The sequence below is a fragment of the Phyllostomus discolor genome, chromosome 6 (assembly GCF_004126475.2).
Source record: "Phyllostomus discolor isolate MPI-MPIP mPhyDis1 chromosome 6, mPhyDis1.pri.v3, whole genome shotgun sequence".
Classification (NCBI taxonomy): Eukaryota; Metazoa; Chordata; class Mammalia; order Chiroptera; family Phyllostomidae; genus Phyllostomus; species Phyllostomus discolor.
The window spans coordinates 146,556,728-146,584,406 of NC_040908.2; the positions used below are offsets into that span (position 1 = coordinate 146,556,728).

Here is a 27,679-nt window from a genome sequence, read left to right on the forward strand (position 1 = left end):
AAACCTAAATTTAAAAAAAATCTCAAGGTTATTCTATTCACATCATATACATGTTATTGTCGTTCCAACCTTTAGTGTGTTTTTACCTTCGTCCTATAGCTCCGGAAAAGGGTGGCTTAGTTAGCAATTGCCAGTGAACTCTTCTCACTAGTAGTTGTCTTGGTCAGGGATGTTCACATGCAAAGAACAGAAACTTTCTCAAACTAGCTCATGCAACACAAAAGGGCTGAGGGAGCTGTGGCTCGGAGAGACCTTCCTGCCTCCGTGGGCAGCTGCCCAGGCACACAGTCCCGGCCAGGAAAATGGGCAGGCAACGGGGATTTGTTCATGCCCCAGTGGGTCTGGGTAGAGGCAATACTATTCCTAGTCATGGAGAAACATTAAGTGAAATACATATATATGTTGCTTAGAACAGTGCCTGGCACACAGGAAGCCAAGTTGTGACCACTACATTTCCTGTTGAGAAATAGCACCAGGTCCCATGTTACCTACACCAGTAGATTTTATGATTATAGTGCTCTGTCCAGTATCACACCAACACCTTCCCGTAAGGGCCACTGCGTCACTAGGTTAGGCTGATTGATAGTGACTAATGCATCTGTAAAACCGAAAGCCAGACCAGCGGGGGTGGGTTGAGGCAGCATGAGCACTGGTTGAATGTACAGGACCGATATAACGGGGTTGGCTTGTAGCCAGTAACAGCAAGGATGGGAAGGGCAGTCCCCCTGGGGAAGCTGATCACAGAAAAGCAGCTCCCCACTCCGCAACCCCAGAATCTGGATTCGAGGTTCAGCGCGCTTCCCCTCTGCAGACGGCACGCTCTCCCCACCCCCCGCCCAGAGGCTTTGGACCCACATAGCTGCTGCTGAAAAGCAGACACAGATACCTACCGAGAAGTACTGTGGTCATGTATGTCACTCCAAAATAATATAAGTGTGTGTAAATAGGAAGCTTTAGTTTAAATAAATAAAACTTTTGTGGTGGATACTCCTATAAGCTAGCGGCTGTGGGTGTGGTCAGTACTTCCTCGGGCAGGAAGAGTCCTGTGGAGGAAAGAGTCACACCTTCTATCCTGTCTTGGAACAGAATTAAAGATGATGTGAGGAAAGACACTGAGCCAACGGGGAACGCAGAGCACCCAGGTAATGCCAGGTGAGGCTTTGTTCGGCGAGGGTGTCGACAGGAGAACGCTGGCACTGCCCCAGGTCTCTCCCTCCATCGGGCCCATGGCGTATGCTGCCGTCCTTCTTGGCCAATGACCATACTCACGCATTTGATTAGATTTTATTTTCAAAAGACATCATTCATTCCACTTTGTCTTGCAAATTACCAAATCAAAGCATTTTTTTTTTTTAAATGTGCATCAAGGAACCTCATTTTCATCTGCACAAGTCAGGCTATTCTGTTAAATGCAGCCAAGATGCTAAGAATGCAAATGTCATTAAGTCTACCAGATCTTGAGAATTCTTCACCAGCACCCACAAGAAAAAGGTGAAACTCAGTCTTTCTGAAAAGGGGTACCACTCTAGGAAACTGCTAGAGCTTCTGAAACACCTGTGAGCACGCTGAAAGCCCTTACAAATAAACTTCACACAGTCTGTGCCAGGTCAGCTAGGGGTCAACGGGCTGGATGTCAGCAGGGAAGACACGAGCCTGCAGACCTGCTGCTGTGCATGACGACACCTGAAGGTTTCAAACTGCAACCCCGGGGCTTTTCCCATGGCATTCGCTCAGCAGACATACACAAAGCAAGGGTACTCCCACTAAGAATCCGTAAAATAAGCACTCAATACTGTAAAGCACATGTAGCATAGAAGGTTCAGATATTTAATCTTGAACTGTGTGTGACAAAATGAAAACATATCACCGCTCCAGTGAAAAAAGGGAGGGGAACAGTTTTAACACATCATTAGTTTATGTGGTTAAGTTCTTCTGGAGAAGGACAGCAAAGGCCATGCAAAAATTAGAGGCAGAAGAAGATTCAGATTTCAGCCATTGGTACCTCTATAAGGACAGACCTGCGGTTTCTATACCCTGGCAGCTGGAAAGCTTGCCTCCTACTCTGCCAGACACCTTCTAGTTGAGGATATAACGGTTGTTCCGATCACTCTGCATTTTGAAGCTTGCCGCCCTGACTGACAGCCACATCTGGAGCATTCATCCTGCCTACGAGGCAACACAGGGGCCATAAACAGAGAGGATGAGAGCATTCCCTGGGAGACTGTTGGAAAGAACCTCTCTGCCCCAATCCGCCCCCACCAAGTGCCCATCACACTATTTAACTACATCCAAGGAGCGAGAGGAGAACTAGCTGATGACTGCAGGGAATGTAGTCAACCCGTCACTGCAAAGAGCAGAGGAAGAAGCGCGTAACCTAGCTCACAGCACACACGCTTCACTCTTCAACTTCTTCCCTCCAATGGGCTTCCCTGCAAATAGGACTGGTCTGGAGTTGGAGTCTCTCTGTCTCTCGCTCCTATTCAAGTTGCGTAAGCTAGTTTTAGATTTTCCCAACAGGATCCAGTTGGAAAATATAAAGCTTTGGGAATGTGGCAGCAAAGGAAATAAGGAATATACAGAAACAGGGAGTTTAGGAGAATCTCTCCTGGCATCACTTTAGATAAAAAGTCTCCAGAATGCTGTGAGCAGCGGAGTCACCAGCAGAACTGTGGTCCCGGTTATACTCGTCCCACCACTTCTGTTGCACAGGTCCTTCTGGCAGCATTCGTACTTCAGCTTCTTCTCCCCGAAACGTTCGGAGAGGTGTTTGAAATCGCAGTTAGCAAATGTCCAACACCCGTAATGTGTCTGTACCTCTGTGGGAGAGACACACAAACGGGTAAGCAAGCAGGTGGGTAAAGCTCTTTACATCTGCCTTTGAACCCACCATTCTACGTCTTGGAACGTGTGGAAGTAGAGACATCTGGGCAGGAAGGAACATGCCTCTGGCTGGGGTGTAAAAGGGAACGGTTAGGTAACGATGCTGCTCCGGCTGGAACTCTTCCATAAAACCCATCTCTCATCAGAGTCAGCAAGGCTGTGAGCAGAGGAGAAGCAACAGGTGATCGTACTAATGTTTGACGAGATTTACCAAGATTTTTGAACACGTGCCCACACTGACCCAGCAATTCTACTTCTGGAATTTACTCTGATGGTATCTGTAAAAAACAGTTCAGATATGTGCCCCCCCCAAACGGCCATGACAGTATTATCTGTAACGGCAGTAAACTATAAAGCCAGCCCATTAATAAAAAAAAAGTGTTTGAAGAAATGATGGCAGAGCTCCATACGGTGATGTTCCACACAGACGGTGACGGCACAGGCCTGCGGGCGCCCACGTGGAAGGGCCTGAGTCCTTTAGAAATGCAGAAAAACAGATAAATTGGACTTTATCAAAATTAAAACATCTGTGCTTCAAAGGACACTATCAAAAACACTTAAAAGGGGGGAAAATGAATACAAATCACGAATCTGACGTAAGAGTCTAATCAGAATACGTGCATAACTCAAGAATAAGAAGACAAATAACCCAATTAAAAAATGAGCAAAGGATGTGGATATTTCTCCAAAGAGGATGTACAAATGGCCAGTAAGTGCATGAAAAGATGTTCAAAATCATTAGTCATTAGAAAAATACAAATTACAACCACAATGAGAAATTCTGGCCAAGAGAGTAGAGTAAGTAAAGCCTGTGCTTGCCTCTTCCCATGATCATATCGAAATGAAACTACATCATAGAACAGACACCCGGAGAACCATCTGAAGACTAGCTGAATGGAGCCCCTATAACTACAGATATAAAGAAGAAGACATGCAGAGACTGGTAGCAGGGAAGGAGACAAGAAACAGGCTGGTCCCATGCCCGCACAAGGCGGTGGAGAATCTGGAGGGATCGCTCGGCTGCAGAGGCCCCCCATGAGGACCAAGGGGTCCCAGCCCCATACCAGGCCCTCCAGCCTACAGTACCAGAGCTGGAAAGGGGAGTTCCCACCACATATGGCTGTGAGGATCGCTGGGGATTCCCTCTGCTGAGGTGGAGGGCTGCTGGAAACCCAGGTGTCCTCTCAAAGGGCTGCCTGCACACAGATTCACCCGCTCACAAACCCGCTCACCCTGTGCTCCAGCAAAGGGCCCACAGCTCAAAAGGTGACAGGGACATAGGGGGAAAAAGTGCATTGTGTGGCTTCAGGACAAAGGCTAGAGGGGCAGTGGCCACAGCACCCTCTCCCCGCACGGCCTGCAGGTGCAGGGAGGCACCAAATCCAAATCTGCAACAACCCAGTAAACACCACTCGCCCACCCCGGTGACTGTAGCCAGGCCTGAAGCCCGGGCTTCAGATTCCCCTGACACCTCGGTGCTTTCCGCTACCTTGTCTCCCGTTTAAACTGCCAACTCAGTCCTCTGCTTCATCTGGTCTGCTGTCGATTCCCTTCAATGTATTCTTTGCATCAGTTATTATATTCTTTATTTTCTGACTTTTTAAAATGGTTTTTATGTCCTTTTTTATGTTTACTATCTCTTTGCTGAAGTTGTCACTGGGTTTACCTATCTTTTCCTAAGTTCATGGAGCATCCTTACAACCAGTTTTTCCAACCCTGTACCTAGTATATTGCTTGCCTCCATTTAATTCAGTTTTTTTTCCTGGAGTTTTCTCCTGTTCTTTGACATGTTTCTCTGCCTCCTCATTTTGGCTGCCTCTCTGGAGGTGTCAGGTAAGGCTGCTACATCTCCAGGTCTTGGCACGGTGGCCTTATGCAGTTGGTGTCCCGTGCGGCCCAGTGGCGCAGTCTCCCCGGGCACCTAAGCTGGGTGTTCCAGGAAGGTCCCTTGTGTGGACTGTATGTCCCCTTCTGTTCTGATTGAGCCTTGACTGCTGTTGGCACATCAAGGGTGGGGTTAGCCTCCAGGCCTCCTGGTTGTGAGGACTGGCCAGGACCACAGTGGACAAGCTGCTGTGCAGGGGCTGACCCCATGGAGAGGGGTTTGCTTTAGCAAGATCTGGTAGGTGCCAAGACCACCTTGTGGGTGTGCCCATTTGTGGAGGTAAATGGGTGATACTTTATTGTGGTCTGAAGCTAGACACTGGGTATGTTGATTCTGGGGCCTCTTGGGAGGGGCTCTGGCATAGACCAAGGTCAGTCACTGCACGTACTCTGCCCAGGGCTACCTGGCAGGTGCTACAAAGTAATCTGTGGTTGGTAGTTGCCTGTGCAGCGCCCAGGGGCATGTGGGTAAGACCACACTGCAAACTGAGGCCGGCCACCTGTGGGGAACACTTGCTGAAAAGAGGCTCAGGCAGTACACAAATTGTGGAGCAGAATCTCAGGAAGGCACCAGGCTGGGGTGGGTGGCGTTCACCTGGTTAATGCAGATTCAGACTGCTAGTGCCAGGTCTGGGGCCACTCAGCAAGAGGCACAGGGCCCCCCAAGACCAGCCACTGCCTGCTTGGGCCTGCAGAACTTTGAGAATAGGTACAGCAAAAAGAAAGAATTTAAAAGGATGAGGAGAGTTTAAGCAACCTCTGGGACAACAACATTTGCATCCTAGGGATACCAGAAGGAGAGAGAAAGCAAGAAATCAAAAACCTGTTTGAAGAAGTAACAACTAAAAATTTCCCTAACCTGGCAAGGAAATAGACATATAAGTCCAGGAAGCACAGAGAGTCCCAAACAAGATGAACCCAATGAGGCCCACGCATAGACACAGCATAATTAAAATGCCAAAGGTTAAAGACAAATAGAGAATCTTTAAAGCAGCAAGAGAAAAGCAGTTCATTACCTACAAGGGGAGTTCCTGCAAGACTGTCAGCTGGTTTCTCCACAGAAACACTTCAAACCAGAAGGGACTGGCATGAAAATATTCACAGTGATAAAGAGCAAGGGGGGAAAATTTGACAAGAAAACAGCAGCCTTACGTGACACATTAGACCAGACAGATTTAATTGATATTTTTAGAGCAGTTCTAAAGTAGCAGAATATACATTATTTTCAAGTGCACACGGAACATTTTTCAGAATAGACCACATGTTAGGCAACAACATGAGTCTCGGTAAATGTAAGGAAACTGAATTCATATCAAGCATCTTCTCCAACCACATGATATGAAACTAGAAATCAATTACAAGAAAAAAACGGAAAAATACACAAAAGCATGGAGGCTAAATAACATGGTACTAAACAATAAATAGGTTAAAAATGAGATCAAAGAAGAAATCAAAGGGTACCTTGAGACAAATTAAAATGAACACACAACAACACAAAATCCATGGGATTCAGCCAAAGCAATCCTAAGAGGGAAATTCGTATGAAAAGATGTTCAAGGTCACTAATCATGAGAGAAATGCAAATTAAAACTACAATGAGATATCAGCTAACACCTGTTAGAATGGCTACCATCAATAAATCAACACACAGCAGCGTTGGTGAGGATGTGGAGAGAAGAGAACTATTGTGCACTGTTGGTGGGGTAACAAACTAGTGCAGCCACCGTGGAGATAGTATGGAGGTTCCTCAATATACTAAAAACAGAACTACCTATGACTCAGCAATTCCACTTTGGGGTATTTACCCAAAGAAATACAAAACACTATTCAAAAAGATATTCGCACCCCTATGTTCCTTGTAGCACATTATTTACAGCAGTCAAGGTATGGGAGCAACTTAAGTGTCCATCAGTAGACACTTGATAAAGAAGATATAGTACATTTATACAATGGAATATTACCCATAAATAAAAATGAAATCTTACCATTGGTGACAACATGGATGGGCCTAGAGGGTTTTATGCTAAGTGAAATAAGTCAGGCCAAGAAAGAGCAATACCGTATGATTTCACTGATATGTGAAACCTAAAAAACAAAACACACACAACAGAAACAGACTCACAGATGCAGAGAACAAACTGATGGCTGCCAGAAGGGAGGGGGTTTGGGAGGCTGGGTGAAAAAGGTGAAGGGATTACGAAGTACAGATTGGTCATTACAAAATAGTCATGGGGATGTAAAGTACAGCATAGGGAATATAGTTGATAATATTGTAGTAAACATGGTGCCAGGTGAGTACCAGACTTACAGGGGGATCACTTTGTAGGTGATATGAATATCTAACCACCATGCTATACACCTGAAGCTAATATGATCTTGGTTGTCAACTATAATAAAAAAATTAAAAATTCTTAAAAAGCACAAGAATCACTTCTCACCTAGGATGGCCATAACCAAGAAAGTGAATAACAAATGTTGGCAAGAAAGTGGAGACACTGGAACCCTCGAACATCGCTGGTGGGAAGGTGCACAGTGCAGACACACTGGAAAATCGCTGGCAATATCTCCAAATGTTAAGAACAGAGTTACCGTATGATCTAGCAATTCCACTCCGAGGTATATATGCCCAGGAATACTGAAAACTATGTTCACACAAAAGCTTGAACACAAATGTTCATAGCAGCATGATTCAAAAACAGCTAAAAAAGTGTAAACAACCCAGATGTCCCAGATGGTAAATGGGTAAACAAAATGTGGTATATCCATACAATGAAATATTACTCAGCCATAAAAAGAATCAAGTACAGATACATGTAGTAATGGGTGACCCTTAAAAAACATTGCGCTCAGTGAAGGAAGCCAGCTGAGGAGAACCACAAAAATGTATGATTCCATTTATGTTCAACACCCAGGACAGGCAAACCCATGAGCAGAGAAAGTAGATCAGTAGCTGCCAAGGGGCGTGGGAGGGAGGAACGGGGGATGCCTGCTAATGGGGAAGGTGTTTCCTTTTGAGGTGGTAAAGACGTTCTGCAGGTAGTGGTGACAGCTGCACAAACCAGTGAATATACTCAAAAGCCACTAAACTGTATGCCTTAAAAACTGTGCATTTTCTGTTTGGTGCAGTATATCTTAATAGAAAAAACCCTACATGCAGAACTGAATGTAGAATGGGATCCACTTGTGCAAATAAAATGTCTGTGCGGGGCGAGCTGCATGAATTTCCTCTGGAAGGACGCCCAAGTAATTTCACTGTGTTACCTTCCCACAAGACTAATCTCCATTTACACATTTCTCTACGGATTGAGATCATTTTTGAAAAAGTTACTGGAACCCTGGCTGGTGTGGCTCAATGGCCTGAGCGCTCACCAGCAAAGTAACAAGTCATCGGATGAGTTTATTTTTAAAGTATTTTAAACGTCATTTATTTTGTTTTTTTCTTTTCTAAAATTTTTTTCTTCTTTTTTTGTATTGAATTTAACAAACAAAACAGAAAAACTCAGACACAAAGAACAGACTGACAGCTGTCAGAGGGCAGGGGCTTGAGGGCCAGGTGACAAAGGTGAGGGGATTATTTTAACCTTTATTTAAAAAATTATTAGACTACTCAGTAACGTAGGAAAAGTTTCTAAAAGAGCAAGCCATTATGGTCCTAATTTTTGCACACATAGGAAAATAAAAGCCAAAAGTACATAAGCCAAGTTTTTTTTAATATTTAGAAAAATTATGTTAAGTGAAAAAGATAATATGTTAGTGGAGAGAGATGGTAATGGTCGCCTTTCCTCCTCAGAAACAGCTGTCTGTGCTAAGACTGCGCGCTGGGTGCTGCGGTGGATGCATGTGGGAGGCATGACCCTTGCCCTGCAATTGTTTTCTTATTTTCTGTGCTGGACAGAAAAGAATTACAGATGCCTATATTCTTATTAAGGCTTGTAACTAATATATCCAATTTCATTCATGGCTTGGAACAAAACTTCTACGCGTATAACTGCTGGTGTAACTGTCCCACCCTCCCCGACAGAGGAAACAGGTGTTCGGACTGGGTTTTAGTGAAGTCTGATTAGGTGGCAGAGAGGCCAGATAGCATTCCGATGACTCTACATGCCTGCATCACCGGTATTTAATTTAAGTGTATGCTCCGAACCCGCACTAGAAAATGCTGGTGAGTAGGACGAGTTACTGCTTTACAGAACAGTAATCCGGCATTGGAACTGGGAAAAAAGCATTAAAGCTAGCAGAATTTTAATTAGGGAAGCCTAACAGCTTGGGGAGAGCAGAGAGTAACTTATTAGTAATTGCTACCAATCAGTCACTTACTGTTGCCCCTCAGTGAGCCAAGCACTTTCCCTGAATTATCTTATTTGCATAACCACCTTATGAGAATGGGCTTCTCACCGAAGCAGCTCTGCCTCACCCAAATAAAAGGGAGTTATGCCAGGCACTGGGATGTTAGAGGTTCTCTCTCTGCTTGGCACATCTTCCCCACTCTCTTTAAAGATTTGGCTTGAGACTACCTTCACCAAGCGCAGTGCACAACTGTCCTGGTGTGCCCTTACCAGAAGGCCATTCCAGCAATGACCACTTGGAACTGTGGTCAGAGGCTTCTGCCTGACTCCAAATACATGACTTACCCTGCCAGGACCTGGCCGGGATGCCAGTAAGTAGAGGCTCAATTACCACCCAACACCTGTCTGCTTCTAGATTTCATCTGCTCAGCACTATCACATCCCTTTTAACTCTAAGTGCTTCACTGGCCCCAGGACACTAGCATTTCCATTTTACAGCCACGGCGGGGGGCGGAAGGGGTGGACACATGGCTAAAATGACTTCTCCAAGGCAGTGCCCGGCCTGTGACTCATGTGTATGAGAGCGTGCCCTGCCTCGCCCAGGCTGACGTTTCCAGAGCTGGAGGGGGATTTGGATGCTCTGTTAAGTAAGATCTCTCCGCCTTACTGTCAGCTCAGAACAGCTCCGCTCCAGGATGTCTAGCTTAAGTTTGGGGATGTATGTTCATGAGAAGAAAAAAGTAGATTTTATTCTTAAGAGTTGTTTTCAATTCAGAGCAAAACTGAGCAGAAAGTAGAGAGTTCCCAGATGATAGCCCCCTGACGCCTCCACCCCCAAACCACCTCCCGCACTATGGGCATCCCACACCAGGACGGTACGTTGCTTTCCAGCTAATGAGCCGACATGGACTTGTCCTCGTCACCCCAAGTCCGTGCTTACGCTTGGGTTCACTCTGGGAGTCGCACACTCTAAGGGGTTGGACAAATCTATGACATGTCCCACCATTATGGGACCACACAGAGCAGTTTCACTGCTCCCCAAATCCCAGGCTCCACCAAGACACCCCTCCCTTTTTCCGGCTACCCCTTGGCAACCACTGACTTTCCAATTGTCTCCTTAGTTTCACTTTTTCCAAAATGTCATATTGTTGGAATGATGCGGATGTAGCCTTTTAGGTTGGTTTTTCTTATTTAAGTGTATATTTAAGTCTCCTTCCTGCCTTTTTATGGCTTGATAACTCATTTCCTTTTGGTCTGGATGCACCGCAGTTTGTCTATTCTTTTCCTTACTGAAGGGCGTGACATCTCGGTTGCTTTCCCGTTTTGGCAATTACAAATAAAACTTGTAAACACCCGTGTGCAGGCTGTTGTGGGCATATACGTTTTCAACTCCTCTGAGTAAATATTAAGGAACACAATCGCTGACTCCTATGGTAACAGTACATTTGGTTTTGTGAAGGCCCGTACCATTTTCTATTTTTACCAGCAATAAATGAGAGCTCCTATTGGTCCACGGTCTGGTCAGTCTTTGACGTCAGTGTTTTCGGACATTGGCTACTCTGATAAGTGTGCCTCATTATTTACATCCAGCATTTTAGAAAGCTTAAAAATTCATGATAAGATGAGTAAGTTCTGGGGCTCTAGGGCACAGCACAGTGACTACAGTGAATAATACTGCATTGAATACTAGAAATTTGCTAAGAGAATAGATCTTCAATGTCCTCATCACACACAAAAGTTAACTGTATAAGGTGATGGATGTGTTAATTAGGTTGATTGTGGTAATCATTTCATAATGTATACCAAATCATCACCGTGTACATCATAAACATACATGATTTTTACTTCAATAAAATTGGAAAAAAAATTTTTAAAGTCTAACAATTAAAATAAGAAACAATGGGATTTGAGAGCTGGAAAAAAAGACTTTGACTGTAGTCTACTTCCCTCTTTCCCTCTCCTCCCCACCTCTACCACCAACACACACATTTTATAAATAAAAAACAGAGGCAGAAAGAATTCACTGGTGGCAGGACTGAGATTAGAGCTCAGAGCTCCAAACTGGTAATCCTGTACTTATTCCACACATAATAATGCCTCTATTCTCTCATTTGCAAATTACACTTTGTGAAGTGGGGGGGGGGGGGGGGGGTCCAAGATGCAGACCATCAAGGTTAAGCGCCAGGGCTCTGTGCTTATTCATTACTATTTTATCCTCTTTGTCCCTATGTTCCTCTTCCTCTCCCTCTTTTCCTTCCTCTTCTTAAAACAGTCCCTTTAGCGTATCTTGCAGTGCTGGTTTGATGGAGGTGTATTCTTTTAGACTTCTTTTGTCTAGGAAGCTCCTGTTTATTTCACCTTTCATTTAAATTGAGAGCCTTGCTGGGTACAGTAGTCTTGGTTGCAGGCCTTTCCTTTTCACTACTTGGAATATTTCTTGCCATTCCATTCTGGCTTGCAGTGTTTCTGTTGAGAAGTCAGCTGCTAGCCTTATTAGGGCTCCTGTGTATGTTACTTCCTGTTTCTTCCTTGCTGCCTTTAAGATTCTTTCTTTGTCTTTGAATTTTGCCATTTTATTTATGATCTCTCTTGGAGTGGGCCTCTTTGGGTTCCTCTCGGGTCCTGGTGCTACTCTCTCAGCTCTCTCCCCACAGCTTCCATCCCATCTCTCCTCAAGCATCTCTAGCCTGCTCTGTCCCAGCCTTTGCTGGAGCCCAGCGTTAAGTGCCTGCAAATGAAAATTTGTGCGTTGGCTTTTTAAATGGCTCTTTGCATCTCCAGAGGTCATCTTTGGCAGAGAGCAACCCTGCTGCTTTTCACTGCTGCTTGTTATCTGTGTATTTTGGGCTCTGGTGCTCTGGGCTGGGGATCCCAGCTTAGGGTTTAGACCCCACACTTCTCAGGCTGATCCAACTGGTTGCTTAATTATCCCTTGGGCGTTGCCACCTGTGGGCACCCAGCCAGTCTTTTCGAGTCTCCACCACACTCCTCACCAGACAGGCTGTGCAGAAGTTAATTCTTCTGTCTGTCTGAGATTATAATGCTTCTCTCTCACTATTGTTCAGTTGTTTGTTCCAGGTGATTTCTCCACAATTTAATTGTAATTCCAGATTAGTCCAGGGAGGAGGTTAGCGTGGCTTCCATTCACTCCTCCTCCATCTTAGGAAATCCAAAAGTCCTCAAAGAGTCTTTTTATTTTCATCTCTTAGCAATGCAAGTCTGGGTTTTTCCTTGTACGTTACCTAACTAAGAAGACCTGGAAATAGCCATTCCTCATCAGGATCATTTCCACATCCAGCAAGAACACAGGGCCTGCCTTTGCTGGTTTCTTTTCTCCATTCACCATTTCCTACATCCTATTTTAATAGGGTTTATGGAGGCAGAGATTCCAGAGTCTTGACCATTGTGGAAAATGTGGTTTTATAGGACTTGTCAATGTTAGCGGTCTCCCACCCTGTGTCTGGGTGTGCCCCACTTTTTGAAGCCACCAAACATTGGTACCAGCTTTTGCCATACTTAGGAACATTCTTCCCCTTTTACATTTCTGACAGCTGAACAGGCCTCTATCATAATTTTGTCTCCATCTCCGTCTTTGCATCCCTAGCTCTTAGCTCAGACTCTGACACACGGAGACTCTTCAAAGACTGGGAGGCAGCCAGCATTGCAGTTAATAAGCATTGGAAGAGATGGATTCCCACATTCAGATCCCAGGTTGGTTACTTGACTTTAGTCTATTCTTAATCTGAGCCTCAGTTTCCCCATTTATCAAATGAGGATAAAATACTACCCTAAGTGGTAGGTGAGAAGCATTAAATTAAAAATATATGGGAGTTTCCAGGCTAGGTGGCAGTATAGGCAGACATGGCTCACCTCTTTGCAAAGCCACATCAAAATTACAACTAAAATATAGAACCACCAACTCAGAAACAATAGAAATCAAGTTGAATGGAAGTCTGACAACTATGGAGTTAAAGAAAACACATCCATCCAGACTGGCAGGAGGGGCACAGATGCAGAACAAGCTGGTCCCACAGCCATGCGTGGTGGATAAAAATTTGGGGGGATATCTCAGGAGTGAGGAGTCCCAGTCCCACACCAGGGCCCCCCAGCCCAGGGTTCCAGTGCCAGGAAGATAAGTACCCACAACTTCTGATGGCAAAAACCAGCAGGGAATGAGTCTGTGAAAGAAACTGCTGGAGCCCCAAGCAGTTCCCCTGAAAAAACCCACGCACAGACTCACCTACTCAGAATCAAACCCTCTGAGCTCCAGTGCTATAGTGACAGCTTGAAGAGCACCAGTGGGCATACAGGGAAGAAATGAAGTGTGGCAAATTACTAATTTGGCAAAGGACACAGACATGGAAATCCAGGAAGCCCAGGGTCCTAATCAAGATGGACCCAAAGAGGACCACACAAAGCCACACTGTAATTAAAATGCAAAGGGTTAAAGATCAAGAGAGAATCTTACAAACAGCAAGAGAAAGGCAGAGAGTTACCTACAAAGGAGTTTCCATAAGACTGTCAGCTGATTTCTCAAAAGAAATCTTGCAGGAAAAAAGGGGCTGGCAAGAAGTATTCAAAGTGATGAAAAGCAAGGACCTACAACCAAGATTACGCTATCCAGCAAAGCTATTATTTAGAATGGAAGGGCAGATAAAGCGCTTCCCAGACAAGGTAAAGCTAAAGGAATTCATCATCACCAAGCCCTTACAGGAAATGTTATAGGAACACACTTAATAAAAAGAGGAAGATCAAAACTATGAACATTAAAATGACAACAAGCTCACAAGTATCAACAACTGAATCTAAAAAATAAAAACAAAAACAAACTAGGCAAACAACTAGAACAGGAACAGAATCATAGGTATGGGGATCACTTGGAGCATTATCAGCTGGGAGGGCGTTGAGGGGCGAAATGGGGAAATGGTGCAGGGATCAAGAAGCATAACTGTAGGAACAAAAAGACGGGGACGTTGAGAATACTATAGGAAAGAGAGAAGCCAAAGAACTTGCACACATGACCCATGAACATGAACTAGGGGGCGGACTGCTGGAGGGAAGGAGAGTATCGGGTGGAGGAGGGCAAAGGGAAAAAAAGTTGTGACAACTGTAACAGTATAATCAATAAAATATACTTAAAAATAAAAACATATGAAAGTACTTAGTGCAACATGCAACTGATGCTATTCAACAGTAGCTGTTACTTGTTGAATACGAGGGGCATGAGGGGCAGAGGGGCACAGTCCTTTTTCCCAGGCTCTCATCACCCCTTTATACTTAGGAAAGGGAAGTGGGAGGCACTTACCGCCAAAGAGGGAAAGACATGCATCGGAGTCCGGCGTGCAGTTGAAGATATTAGTACACATCCCACCTGGGTTGAGGCACCTGTAGCACTGCAGACTATAACCTAGAATCAGGAAGAAAACCCATGAGACTCTGGGAGACCAGCACTGCCTTGCCCTCCTGGCTGCAGGAGAAAGCCCACCGCCTGCATGATGACGGGACAGAGGTCGGCAGCGTTCCACTCCCACACAAACCTGCACCAGGTAGGCTTCTCCAAGCTCAAACTATAGTTCCAGCAGCATTTTTTAGACCCTGACGCAAGTACAAAGGAAATTTCCAGCCTTGGCTGGTGTGGCTCAGTGGATTGAGCACGGGCCTGCAAACCAAAAGGTCGTTGGTTCAATTCCCAGTCAGGACACATGCCTGGGTTACGGGCAAGGTCCCCAGTAGGGGGTGAGTAAGAGGCAACCACACACTGATATTTCTCTTCCTCTCTCCCTCCCTTCCCCACTCCCCATCCCCTCTCTCTAAAAATAAATAAATAAACTCCTTAAAGAAACCCTCATACTTCCTAAAAAAAAAAGGAATTTCCATATTTAAAAATCCATGTAACTATTCAATGAATCACATCAAGTGGCAGTAATTAATCTGCACTGTTGCAATATAGTAAAAGGAAACTATCAAGAGAATAAGCTAACAGAATCTATTAAATGCCTTCCAAGCAACATATAGGCTCTATGAAACCACATTCTTATAGACTAATAATCAGTATTTGGCAGTTGCTATCTATCTGTGTAAGAAGACGTTTCCAAAGACGAAACACATAAAATCTCAGTACAGATCGGCATTAACAGATGGAGAAGACTTGCAACCAGTCTGAGGATAGGGAACACTAGTTTTGAATCCCAGGTAAGTAAAATGTTATTCTCCCCAAAAGAATAACTAATTATTCATAATTATTTAAATTGTATGTATTTGTAATTCAGGTCTACTAAATTCTTCCCAACAGTAGATCTGAATTATAAATAATTGTGCTCAATCATAGCTCAAATTTTATCAATTAAAAATTTGTAGAAATGTGTTTTCTTGTCATTTATATAAAAGCTTACATAATATCCTGGGTTTTGTCTCTTGGCCTGCAAAGCCTCAAATATTCACTCTCTGGCCTCTACAGAACACATCTGGTGACATCTGGGGTAAGGGGTTATCACAGAGGCTGCCCCGTGCTGAGGGACTGACCTGTCACCAGGAGCATGCATAATCAAGGGAGAGATAGCAGCTGGACACCTTGAACCCGGACAGGTGGGATGGCCAGGCATTAGCAGTGACACTGAACACGAGAGTCAGGGTCTATCCAATGCCAACTGCCTCTGGTTCTCTAACTGGAAAATGAATTCTGCCCCCATCCACGTTCTCACGCCTCATCTTTGCTAGCTACATTCCAGGCTTTGCTGGATTATTCCCCCTTCTCCATTTTATACCAACAGTGACGAGAAAAAGACAGGTCATATTTCACATCTGTTTCAGGGAGAGGCAGAGAGATGTAAGAGTTGCGAGACAATTTTCCTGATTCATGTGGACACATCCTTTCCTAATTAGAGATGACCTTCTTCCTGCCGCATGCCGTCCGATGGCATGTAACGTAAGGAATGTTTACCATGCCGAGGCAGGGCCCCACTATCCCCCTCTGCCTCTTCTCCCCAATGTCAGTGTTCGTCACGCCTGCGGGAGAGGGGAGCCACAATGGGAAGGGACAAGATGCAATTTTTCTATTCTCTTCCCTGTGTTAGATGTGTGTACACGCTTAAGAGCAAAGAATGTAAGAGGGAGGTATCGTTCCAGCCTGGCTATTTGTGAGGGCCACTCAGAAAGGCTGCCCGTGGCAGTGAATTTTCTCCTGGCTACAGCCAGAGTCATCCCCTAGACAGAGGAGCCAGAGCTCACACCTGGAAATTCAGTGGGGCAGACATGTTCAGCACCAACACATTTGTGCAGTGTTCAGATACCTGTGCACCTACGAGTGAAGCTCTTCATCTTCACAGGGCTGTTATAAGAGGTAGGCTCAATGATCTCCACTGTCATTTTCCAAGAGAAAACTGAGACCAATATGTTAATTAACTTGTCTGAAGTCACATTAGCTACTGAGTAGGAGAGCCAGGACTCAAAACCCAGGTTGCTAGTTCTGTCCCCCAAGTTTGGTTTAGCCGGGATGTTTTTCTAATTGTCCTGAGTAGGAAAGAGAAGGAGACAGCACAACAAAAGGAGACCCAGGTCAGGGACAAGCAATAACTCAGCAGTCAACTGTTCGATATTCTGGCTACTAGGCCAGGGCCAAATGATCTGCTTCTGATGCCAACTCTCGAGGAGGGGAGGGGCCGGTCCCAGAACAGCTGATGGCCCAAAACCCACACCTGCTCCATACACAGACTGCTGGAAACTGGGCACGACCAGAGTATTTGAACCACAGAAAATACATTGGTTAGAACTCAGACACCACACTATATAGTGCTATACCAAAGGGAAACCAAACTACAAACCTGCCCCGGCTAGAATTAGCAGAGATGGGGAGGGAGGGGAGTCGGGACTTCTCTTTTTCTCTGAAATGGAGAGCGTATTCAAATGTAAACTTGGACTAGTTTCTTCTTTGCTGCAGCTTCCTCAACCATAGAAGCTGGAAGGATCAAGCGAGATTTGGCTGGGCACAGTCCCTCGTGCATAACAGGCATCAATAAATGGAAGCCACTAAAGCTACTTATGTGCAAGCCATGCTCCAACCTGGCAGGTAGTCTTTTGGTTGTTAACTGCATTGCTACTTCTTTCTCTGCACCCCCTCACCCCACAGTACCAATATAACACGGGTGGAAAGTGACATTAGATCCTTACAATGAAGCAAAGCAAGTCACACAGGTGTCTTGGTGTTACAGAGGTTAATGTGCAGAAGTATACAGATGCCTCAAGGAGCCAGGGAAGGGTGGCCTGGTAGTGAAGGAGTTAAAAGCAAATGCTCTGGCGCCAGACTGTTTGGGTTCAAATTCTGGCTTTGCCACTTCCCTGGGATATTTTACAAGTTAGTTAATCTCCATGGACCCCAGTCTTGCCACTTGTAAAATGGTGATAAAAATAGTGCCTAATCCATAGGGTTGACATGAGGATTAAATGAGTAAATACCTGTGAAATGTTCAGAGTAGTGATCAGTGCATAAATGGTATAAGCATTAGCTGCTCCTGCTATTACAGCATCACCATCCCTATTGTGACGCAGGAGAAGCATCGGGGCAGGAGGACTGAGGTGAGCACTCTAGAGATGGTATCCCCAGCAGCTTGTGATGAGAGGGGCGAAACTTTAGCATCTGAGTGTACCCCCCTCTGCCCCACCCCCCAAGGGAGCAGCGCTGTAACCCAGAAGAGCTGTAACTCAGGAAGGCGCTCCACTGAGGGCAAGGCTGTAACGTAGGAAGGACTTGTCACACAACCTTGGACGTGTAACACTGGAAGGCAAGAGAACCAAAGCCAGGCTGAGGCCAGTGACTTCAGCTCAGTCTCTCTGAGGCCTAAGAAAGAGGAAGCACATGGCCAAGGGCGCCTAGACGGTCCTGACCCGCATCCCCCTGGACCACTCACCTGAGTGGCAGAGGACGGACAGGACGAACAGGAGCCCAAGCAGGATGAATCCTTTGCTTCCCATTGTTTACAGGATCTGGAAGGAACACACACAAAGAATCGTCATGAACCAACCAATGACTGACCACTGACCGGTGATCTCAGGAACCAAGAATCAGAAGGCCTAGGGAGTTTCAGGAGACACGGGGAAGGAGCTAGCAGACCAAGAAAACAGGAAATCTGCCAGGCTGGGGTGCCATCACTGAGGGGTGCTCTCGGGTGGGACAGCACTTGGTCTCTCCTCCTGCCCCCAGACCTCAGCTTACTAAAGAAAAGCCGTTGATCCTGGTGAGAAGAGCATCTATGGGGAGTCCGAGCACTGAGGGCCCAGAGGCAGGGCTACCCGGGCCCCGCCCTAGCTCTCACCTCTAATGGCCCCTCTCTCTGTGCAGTGGGGACAACGGCCATTCCTGCTCTGCTGTAATTACACCCTAAGCTGTTGGCTGGGCCAGAGCCTAGTGAAGGCCACTCCTCCAGGCCACGCCACTTCTCCAGGCCACACCACTTAAGGGCATCCGAGCAAACAAGTGGCTCTGGAGGGCACCGACATGCAGGCATCCAGCAGCAGAACAGAAGCACTGACTCAGTGTGCCTGCAAGCTCTGGCTCCCCACCTTGGCAAGAATGATGGACATGCCTTGGTTCACCCTGGGGAAGGAAAAGGAGTTCCAGGTAACTCTGATGACTAGTCCGCATTACGTTCGTACCTAGGTGTGCAGGAGTGAGCATGGTGTGGGAACGCTAAAATGCCTCAAACCCTCCTTTTGTCTGCTAAGCAAGTCAAGACGCTGGGAGGCTTCAAATTGTCTGTGGATGAAAAGAGGGCCACATACCAGGCCGACAAGCTCAGCAGAAGCCAGCACAGCGGCCTTACATAGGACAGTCTGAACATAAAGCTTCGTAACCGAAAGCAGGTCTCGGCAGGTAGTCACATCCTAGGGCGGCAGCTTCCTTGACAAAGGTCAGTCTTTACCTTAAGGAGCCTGTCTTCTTGCTGTTGGTGTTTTTTTTCTTTTTTTAAACGTATCTTTGGAATTTCAGAGGAATTCACAGTAATCTCCTTTTCCAGGCCCCTCAGGGCACACCTACCACACCAGAGCACAGAGCACAGAACCCTCGTTGTTACCTTGTTCCCTGAACACCATCTCTCCGTGCTGTAAATACGAACTATGTGGAACCCAATGTAAAAGAGGGGCATCTCTCCATTTTCCTCTTTATCCAATCTCAGAGGTGTCCCCACTGCCCCCCTCATCTACCACCAATGAATCTCACGTGACCGCCTTTACATCTCCTTTGATTCCTACGTGTGAAATAAGCCATAAAACTGCCATTCTCTGGAGCCTTTTCTCAAACCATTGAGATTTTGCTTCCTGACAATTGTTCTCAGTTTGGCTCAAATTTATAAAAATTCTCTAGAGGTTCAGTCATTTGTTACATCATGTTTAAACCATGCATTTAGTAACAGGTCTAGGAAATCTCTCCACCCCACCCTTACTTTCCTGAGCCCATCCCGAAACAAGGAGACAACAGCCTCTCGCCATCCAGGGCTCCCCATTCCACTGAATCCCACAGGCCAAGGGGCAGACAGATGGGGCTCTTGGCGGGTGAGGTCCCATCCTCCTCCGGGTTAGGAACATCATCTCTCACAACTTCAAAGGTCATCTGATGCTCGGGAATTGGCTCTTGAAGGCCAGGAAAATGTTCGGAAACAGAAAGGGCAGAATCTGACTAAGTGATTAGGGGTCTCTTCTCCTTTTATGGGCCCTTGTGATTATACTGTGCCCATTGTCACTGAATACCAGCTTGCAGGCAAGACCACCTTTCTGTATCACCTTCCATTTTGTTAGCAAATACTATAGCCAGTTGTTTGGCTCCCTGCTATTGATGTTACCTGCATTTAATCCTCATAAAATGCTGCAAAATGTTTAAAGATCTTATTTATTTATTTTTAGAGGGGTGGGGAGGGAGAGAGGGAGGGAAACATCAATATGTGGCCGCCTCTTGTGCGCCCCCTACTGGGGGCTTGGCCCCAGGCCAGGCATGTGCCCTGGACTTGCAATGGAACCCTCAACCCTCTGGTTCTCAGGCTGGCACTCAATCAATCCACTGAACCACATTGTGCCAGGGCACAATGCCGCAAGTTTAATCTCCACCTCCATTTATAAGGGAACTGAGGGTTGAGGAGGGGAACTAATTTACACAAGTGTTGGAAAGTAGAATAAATAATGTCTTTCTTTCCCTAAGGTGTCCAGGGATCTGTGAATACAGGCAACTTTCCATTTCAAGCGACTTTGTAGATGACTTTAAGCTTCAGAGAGATGTGAAAACAGAAGAGGCAGGAGATTCAGAGTGAGACTGACTTCACCGACTGCTGATTCTGAAGACAGAGAAAGGGGGCCAGCTGAGGCAAACAGGTGGTCTGCTTAGAAGCTAAAAACACCCTCGACCAACGCTCAGCCAGGAAACGGGGCTTCAGCCCTCCTGTCGCCAGTGCTGTAATTGTGCGGACAACCCGAAAGAGGGAAGGAAACGGATTCTCCCACAGATCCTCCAGAAAGGACAACGGCCATGAGGTCGTGGCAGCTGTCTCAGTTACAGAACTGTAAGAGTAATACTCTTGAGTCATGTTAAGCAATAGAAAACTAATATACCAATCTCAGAAGTGGTTGGTGTATTACAACATTTAAACCCAGGGCTGAGTTCTTCAACCATAGTTAAGCTCTCTGGTGAGGAGACTTCTTGTGCATTCAGGTTCTGAAATAAATTTGCTGTAAGTGGAGGCCACCAGAGAAGAGAATTTACATTGGGAGATTCACAGATGCCCATGAGTAAAGTTACTGCCCCCGGGAGCCTGGGGCCTGAAAGGCTGATGAACAGTAAGGCTAGAAGTGTCCTCAAAGATACAACCCGAAGTTGTTATTTTAGACGAAAATAATGGCGGCCCCCCAGGGTGGGGATGGGGGAGAAAGTTACCTTTCCCAAGGCAACAGGTTAGTTGCAAAGCCACATAGCATGGATCGCACATCTATTCACCAGGGTTTGGTAACTCCCAAGTACCAGTAGCTTAACATTATCCGGTGACTAGTAGTGCTAAGGGCTTGCAGGTTTGCCTCATCACCTCATAATACACTGCTTGCTGCAGCCGGGCAGGCCTAAACAAAGATCAGTTATTGGTTCACCAAGGTAACTGCAACATCAGCAAGGAGAGACAAACAGAAAACCACATACATCACAGTGAACAGCCCCTCCCACTTTGAGATTCCACTGCCCTACCACCTGAGACCTCCCTAAACCACAGAAATCTGCAGCTTCCCTTGGCTGCCTCGGAAAATCTGATTCCCACAGGGTCCGTCATCACAGGGAGTGTACTCACTGCCCTGCCCTTGGAGGTTGTAACGGCAGAGCCAACTGTTTAATGAAGACAATTCACAAAGCTCTGGGGCACAGGCAAAAAAAAAGTCTTCTCCTGGTGGAAACTTCAAGCAGCTCGGGGTCCGGGTTTATCTGTAGCAGCCTGGCTGAGGTCCTTCAAGAATTTGTAATGCAATCTTTTTTTAAGAGTTTGTAGTTGGAGCTGTCAGAGATGAATTCCATTAAAGACCTGCTCTCCTCAGCCTAAAATCCATTTTATTTGGGCTTTTGGCTTCTGAGCCACTCAGCCTAATGGGATGTTTTCTTACAGGAAAGTTCAGCAAACAGTCTCTTGTTTCTACTTCAAAATTTACAGAAGCCACAAATGTTAGGCGTGATGGGTCCACAGTGAGGCAACCTACCTCCTTTGGGATCACACATTTCCCAGCATACTGGGAAACGCTGCCACCACCCTCAGTCCACATTCTGAGTCTGTGTGCCCGCTTTAGAGAACTGGGGGTGAACTGTCCCCAGTGGGGAACATGAAGAAGGTGGATCACAAGGGTACCCCAAATATTAACAGCCACTGTTTGGTCTCCACATAGCAAGTGTCAAACCAAACCCTTTCCATGATTTTTCTCATTTCGTCCTTGTAACTCCCAAGGAAGGAAGTTCTACAATTTTACTGATTTAAAAAATGACATCAAATAGTTCACTCAGGGCCCAGTGTGAGCCTGGGCACGGGCAAAAAAGGTTTTGAAATACATTTTAATAGAATTAAACAAACAAATAAGGGGGAATCATTAAGTCTCAGAGTTTCATATTGTTTTTGTTTCCCATAACACCACGCAGAAGACACCACGAAGTGCCCACTGCCTGGGTTTTAAAGGTCTTAATCTAGCTCTGGCCATGGGATTTTTTTTTATCACCCTGGGCCAGCAGCCTGGGCAGGGGTGAGGCCAGCAGAAAAAGCCATTTCATTTTGCCTGACAAGATGCGTATGTGTCAGATGTGAGAACTGGAATATGTGTGTTAACACATATTCCAGGATCCTTGAAGAGGCTGCTTCTCCTCAAACCATTCAAATCACTATTTAACATTTTTTCCCAACCCCGCTGTCAGACTCTATGAAGGGCACAGCCCAAGCCGGCCCAAGAAAACAAAACATCACACCAAACTTGGACTTAAAAGGTCTGTGTTTCAGCCCTGCTTTGTTATTAAAGTTCAAAATTTAGACCTCTAAACAGAAGAATGTCCTTGACCATTTGGGGGTGGCGTTAACCTCTCACGGCGCGGTATCTTTTTCCTAAATTGCCAAGAGCTTCCCTTCCATGGTCAGGGTTCGAGGAAAATATTCCCGAGGGAATGGAGGGCAAGGCCTGCGTAATCTGGGGTGCCCACTCTCCCCTTTTTCTTTGTTGTAAACAAGGTAAAGATAAGGTAAATCGGAGTTCTATCGGGCTCTTTGGATAGCTTAAAGCGTGCGACCGGGGGGCCTCAGGTGCCGGGAAGGGCAGGGCGTCGGGAGGACACCCCAGCCCAGGGGTTTGGGAAAGGGATGGGGTCGTCCCCAGGGCGCGGAGGCCAGCTCAGGTGGGGAGTGGGAGCCGGGAGGAGGCACGAGGGAGGGTTCGGGTCTCCGGAGGCCCGTGCCCAGCTGCCCGCCGGCACACGAGCCTGCGGAGGTCCGCAGCCGCGGCAGATTCGCAGCGCAATCTGGCCCAATCTGGCCCACGGCTTAGCCTTACCTCTCGGCGAGCTCGGGGTCCGACTTCCCGGGAAGTGCGGTCCGGGCGGATCGGCGGTCTTTATAGCCTGGGCCCGGGAGCACGCAGCCACCTCTCGCTGGCCCCTCCCCCACCCGGCCCCGCCCCCGCCCCCGCCCCCGCCCAGAGCGCAGCAGGCCCGGAGTCCGGGTCACGAGTGTGTTCAGGGCTGGCTTTAGGCGGTCACTGCAGGCGTCCTTTTACCCTGGTCTGGGAGCAGCCTCTGCGCGTCAGGGGAGGCAGGGTCCTGACCCAGGTTCAGAAAAGATCCATGGCCAGGGCTACATCAAGACCTTTAAAATCCAGGCGACGGAGGTTGGTGTTGTCATCCCGTTTGTTACGAAAACAGAAAAAAAAACATGGAACTCCAAGACATAGGATTTCCTTTTTTGTTTAATTTTTTTTAATTAAACATTAAAATATATTAAAAAAATTTTTTATGCCTGTGCTAAACTTGCTGTGGGCCCGGGTGTCCGGTTTCTTCTGCCCTGCTGCGGCCTGGGGCTCTTTTCGGCCCTTAAGCTCTGGAGCCCTTCAGTGTCTTTCCGTCACAGCCATCCAAGCCTTGGGTCTTGTTTGGAACTAAGATAAAACTCCGCAGAACCACCATGTAGGACGTTATTTCTATGTGAAAATGTAATTTTCGCAATTACCCCGCTCCCTGACCAGGGCAATTTAAGTTTTTATCACTTGCGAAGACTCTCCCACCCACTGCAGAACTGGCTTTAAGAGCACCATGGGGAGAGTAAGGGAAAAAAGGTACAAGTCTCTGGCCTCTGTTGGAGACCATGAGACACTTTCTGAGGATCAGGGTGAGAAAATACTGCATCTCACGACTGCTTATGCTGAATCGAAAGGGGAAGCAAGCGGGGCAAATCATAATCGACCATGATGTGCTTTCCATCGTGATGCTCTGATGGCTTAGGGATGCCGGGAAGTGAGTTTCATTTGACGTCTGCTTAAATCAGCTGAACATGCATTTCCAATAATAGCTTGTTTACAAAGCTCTTTCAGATGCATTATCTTATATGCATCCTATTAGCTGTTCCCTCCTTGAAACTCGCCTGGATTCTGAGATGCCAATCTCTCCTGGTTTTGCTTCCAGTTCCTTGACCTTTCAGCCTGAGATTCTTTCCCACTACTCATTTCATAATGGGCACTTCCAGTGCGGGACTGAGAATCATTGCTCCATGTGCTCCCTGGGAGACTACAGTGCATCCATGTTGTTTTAGCTTGGAGATACGTTTGTAGGTGATTTGCAAATATTTATTCTCCAGTCCTGATCAGTCCCCTCAATCTTCATATTCACATCCAATTGATTGCTGGACATCTCCACCTACATGTCCCACAGACATTCTGAACTCAAAATGTGTCCAAATCTGAGCTCATTTCCAATGATCTATTGCTTTTTTTTCTTCTTCCATAAATGAAACCAAAAACCTGGAAACCAACTTTGGTTTTTCTCACTCCCTCATATCTAATCAACTGCTGCCTACATCATTTGCTTATCTCAACTTCATAACCTCTTCACTACACCTGCCACTGACCTAATTCAGGCCTGCAGCACATCTAACTTGGACCATTTCCTTTACTTTGTACTAGGTTTCCATGCTGCACATGGTAGTTCCTGCATCCTGTGCCCTTTCTCTACCTATCCTGCTGGAGACCTGGCTGCTTCACCTCTCATTTGACTTTATTTCATATCATCTTTTCTGGAACACAGTGGGACTGTAGCTGCTATTTTGCAACCATGAGTTTGACCTTTAAGACTAGTCTTGAGCTAAGGATAATGGGGCAGAAAGATGGAAGGAATCTGGAATGTTAATTAATCCACCGTATCAGCCCAGAATTAGTTACCTCTGACCTATCACAAGAGGAAAAAACCCCTAAGCTGTTTAAGCTATTTAGGTATCGGTTTCTCTCTGACACATCAAGCTTTAGACAAATAGATGTTCTCAAGAAACCTCTAAGCCAGAAATGGCCTTAAGTCTGACCAATTGTTAGATCCCTTTTATGTGTGAATACACATTTTTGCCAATGAAATAAAACATATTGAGCTTGTTACCAAGCTTGAAATGTCTTGTTACCAATACCTTAGCATCAACTAGAGGTCACGCATCCAGCATGCTAAAAGAATGTGAATTTGATGAGAGGATAAACAAGTCTTAAGCATTCTGAGGAGCAAAACTGGTGGGGTTGCAGGGGAGACGTGAGGCATTGTGGGTACTCTGGGACTGAGAGAAAGGAGAGGTCGTCCAGAAAAGGGAAGCAAGCAATGCATGGCATGGGATCCTGGGGTCAGCTTTGACTTGCAACATTAACTAGTTTTAAATTATTGCTTTACCAGGAAACTTTTAAGAGATCAGTGCGTTGATTAAAAAGAAGACATAGGCACAATAGAAGGATTTGGCAACCTGATAATACTCTATTAAGAAAGAAAAGCAGGAAAAACTGCTCACTCCATTTGAGAACATTCTGACAGGTGCCGATATGAAAAGGTTAAGTTTGACTTCATGGGCTCTGATGGCAGCTGTTTCAACCCAATACCCTCCTCTTCCTGCAGTCTTCAGTAGAAAACAACTGTTCTCGGGGGAGATGGAAAGTGGGGTGCCTGACTGGGTATAACCAAAGCCAGGAAGTGGCTTTCAATGGGTCTCTAGCAACAGGCCAGCAGGTTTCGCCTCCTCTTTCATCTTAAGAGCAAAGGCTTATTAATAAGTTGATGGAAGATAGGCAATTATACAAAATGCAGCATCAGAACCAAGATTTGTTTTTAAAATGTGAGTTTTTGACACTTGGAGGACTTCATTCCAAACTCTCCATAATATAATTACAAAAAAAAAATCCATGTTTCAGGAAAACATACTTAAATCTTAACATAAAATTCATGTCACTTACCACAAACTTAGGCGTGTATAAAGGAAAAAAAAGCGATATTTACAAATTTAGACTATGTAAGACATTGTGAAGAATTTTGTTAATAAACAACATAATACATACTTTTACACTCTACATTTCAAAAATGCATCTGTGAACAACAGTAATGTTGATGATTTTAATTGAATCCAAGGTGCCCTGTTGAAGATGTTAAATTAAATTCAAGGTTGGGAGAGTTGAAGACTAAACTCAAAGTCAAGATCATAAAGACTTTAAATTCAAAGTTATAGTGATAAAAACTTTTAAATTCAAGGATAGATTGTCTAAGAAAGGACAAAAAGACTAGCATTCAACCTATTCAGTCAATTAGTTCCCTATGAGTACAAAATATATAGAAATCACTAAATGGATTAGCCTAATTACAAATTGTGTTCATTTCTAAATGACAACTGCAGGAAGTCTTTTCACAGAATTTTTCAAGTCACGTAGTTTCTATCCTTGGGTAGGTATTTCTGCTATAGTTCTTATTCAAAGCAATTCCCTCCTGCTTTCATATAAGTACAAAATACTTTTAAACAAAGAAATGTCCACTCCTTAGCTAGAGAACTACTCCCCCATTGGCTTCTAAAAGAGAAAAAAAAAATCCTCATTTCTTCCTCAACCTCAAAATCACTAAGTAAACTCAAACAATCCAATTCCTAATGAAGAGTCGTGTAGCATCCAGAGCCCAGAACAATATTTCATTTCATTTAGCTAGTGTTTCTTGCTAAACGCCGAGAACAATTTAGGTATTTACATTATTGAGAAATCTATTTAACAGAGTGGATTCATTCCAGTGGTTCCATTAGCAGAGGCTCGCTAGAAGAGGCGTGAGTAGCGGCGTCTGCGAATGGGAACATCGAAGAGTCTCCTCGGCCTCCCTTCCTCGTCCTCTTCATCAGAGTCATCCATATCTGCCGAATCATCGTCGTCGTCTTCCTTCTCTTCTTCTGTCTCTTCCATCTCTTCGCACTCATATGAGGATGATTCGTCTTCCTCCTCGTCTTCTGCCTCTTCCATTTCCTTGAAAGAAAAAACAGTCTTTTGATAAGAACTTCCATCAGTTTTTTTATACTTATTTAATGCAAATTCTGATTTATCTAGAATCGAAACAACCAGACTGCCAAATGTGAATTTTTATAGACTTGAACAGCACATTTTCAAAATGCACATGCTGATGCAAGATTCCAGAGCGTATATTCTACTACAGGTTTAAAAACGCTCAATGTGGTTTGCATGGTAAATATAGCTCATCAATACGGCACTCATTTTTTAACATGGTAGTGGTTATTCATATACAGTGTAGTGAGCAGGCCACTCCTAACAAGATAAAGCTTTACAGAGTCTATCGCATTACTGTATTAAGTAACAATTCCTTATTAATCTATATGCTTACAGAAAAGAATACTGGTATGACCTCTACTGGTAATTTTTATGTACTGTCAACAAGAGGTCTAAGATTTCTACTGAGTTCCTACTATAAAGGCACATCATTTCAATTCAGCCACCACCGGTAGCCTCTGCTTGTAAATGAACTTGTTGGAGGCTCTCAGAATAGGGACGTGGTGATGTTGAATATGCAACATCTGAGCATCTGCTGGAAACTTGCTCTTAAGCAGGGTTTCTAATCGGGTCTTGACTTACTCTGCCGTTAA

General features: G+C 45.4%; 2 protein-coding genes across 3 annotated transcripts in view; both read right to left on the bottom strand.

The window, feature by feature from the left end:
- Positions 1-1,269: 1,269 nt before the first annotated feature.
- CD59 (CD59 molecule (CD59 blood group)) lies at positions 1,270-23,221 on the bottom strand. The gene is made up of 4 exons (XM_028516556.2): positions 23,091-23,221; positions 17,954-18,029; positions 14,356-14,457; positions 1,270-2,816 (listed from the first exon to the last, which is right to left on the bottom strand). Exons 2-4 carry the CDS (start codon positions 18,015-18,017, stop codon positions 2,617-2,619), a joined length of 366 nt encoding a protein of 121 aa, XP_028372357.1. The 5' UTR covers positions 18,018-18,029; positions 23,091-23,221; the 3' UTR covers positions 1,270-2,616.
- Positions 23,222-25,862: 2,641 nt separating this feature from the next.
- The window catches only part of FBXO3 (F-box protein 3), a 36,138-nt gene continuing 34,321 nt past the window's right edge, over positions 25,863-27,679 (bottom strand). For both annotated transcript variants that reach the window (XM_028515357.2, XM_036029217.1), the window contains exon 11: positions 25,863-27,047. In XM_028515357.2, the coding sequence (XP_028371158.1) occupies positions 26,844-27,047 (204 nt within the window). In that variant the 3' untranslated portion in view covers positions 25,863-26,843. The remainder of the gene's footprint in view (positions 27,048-27,679) is intronic.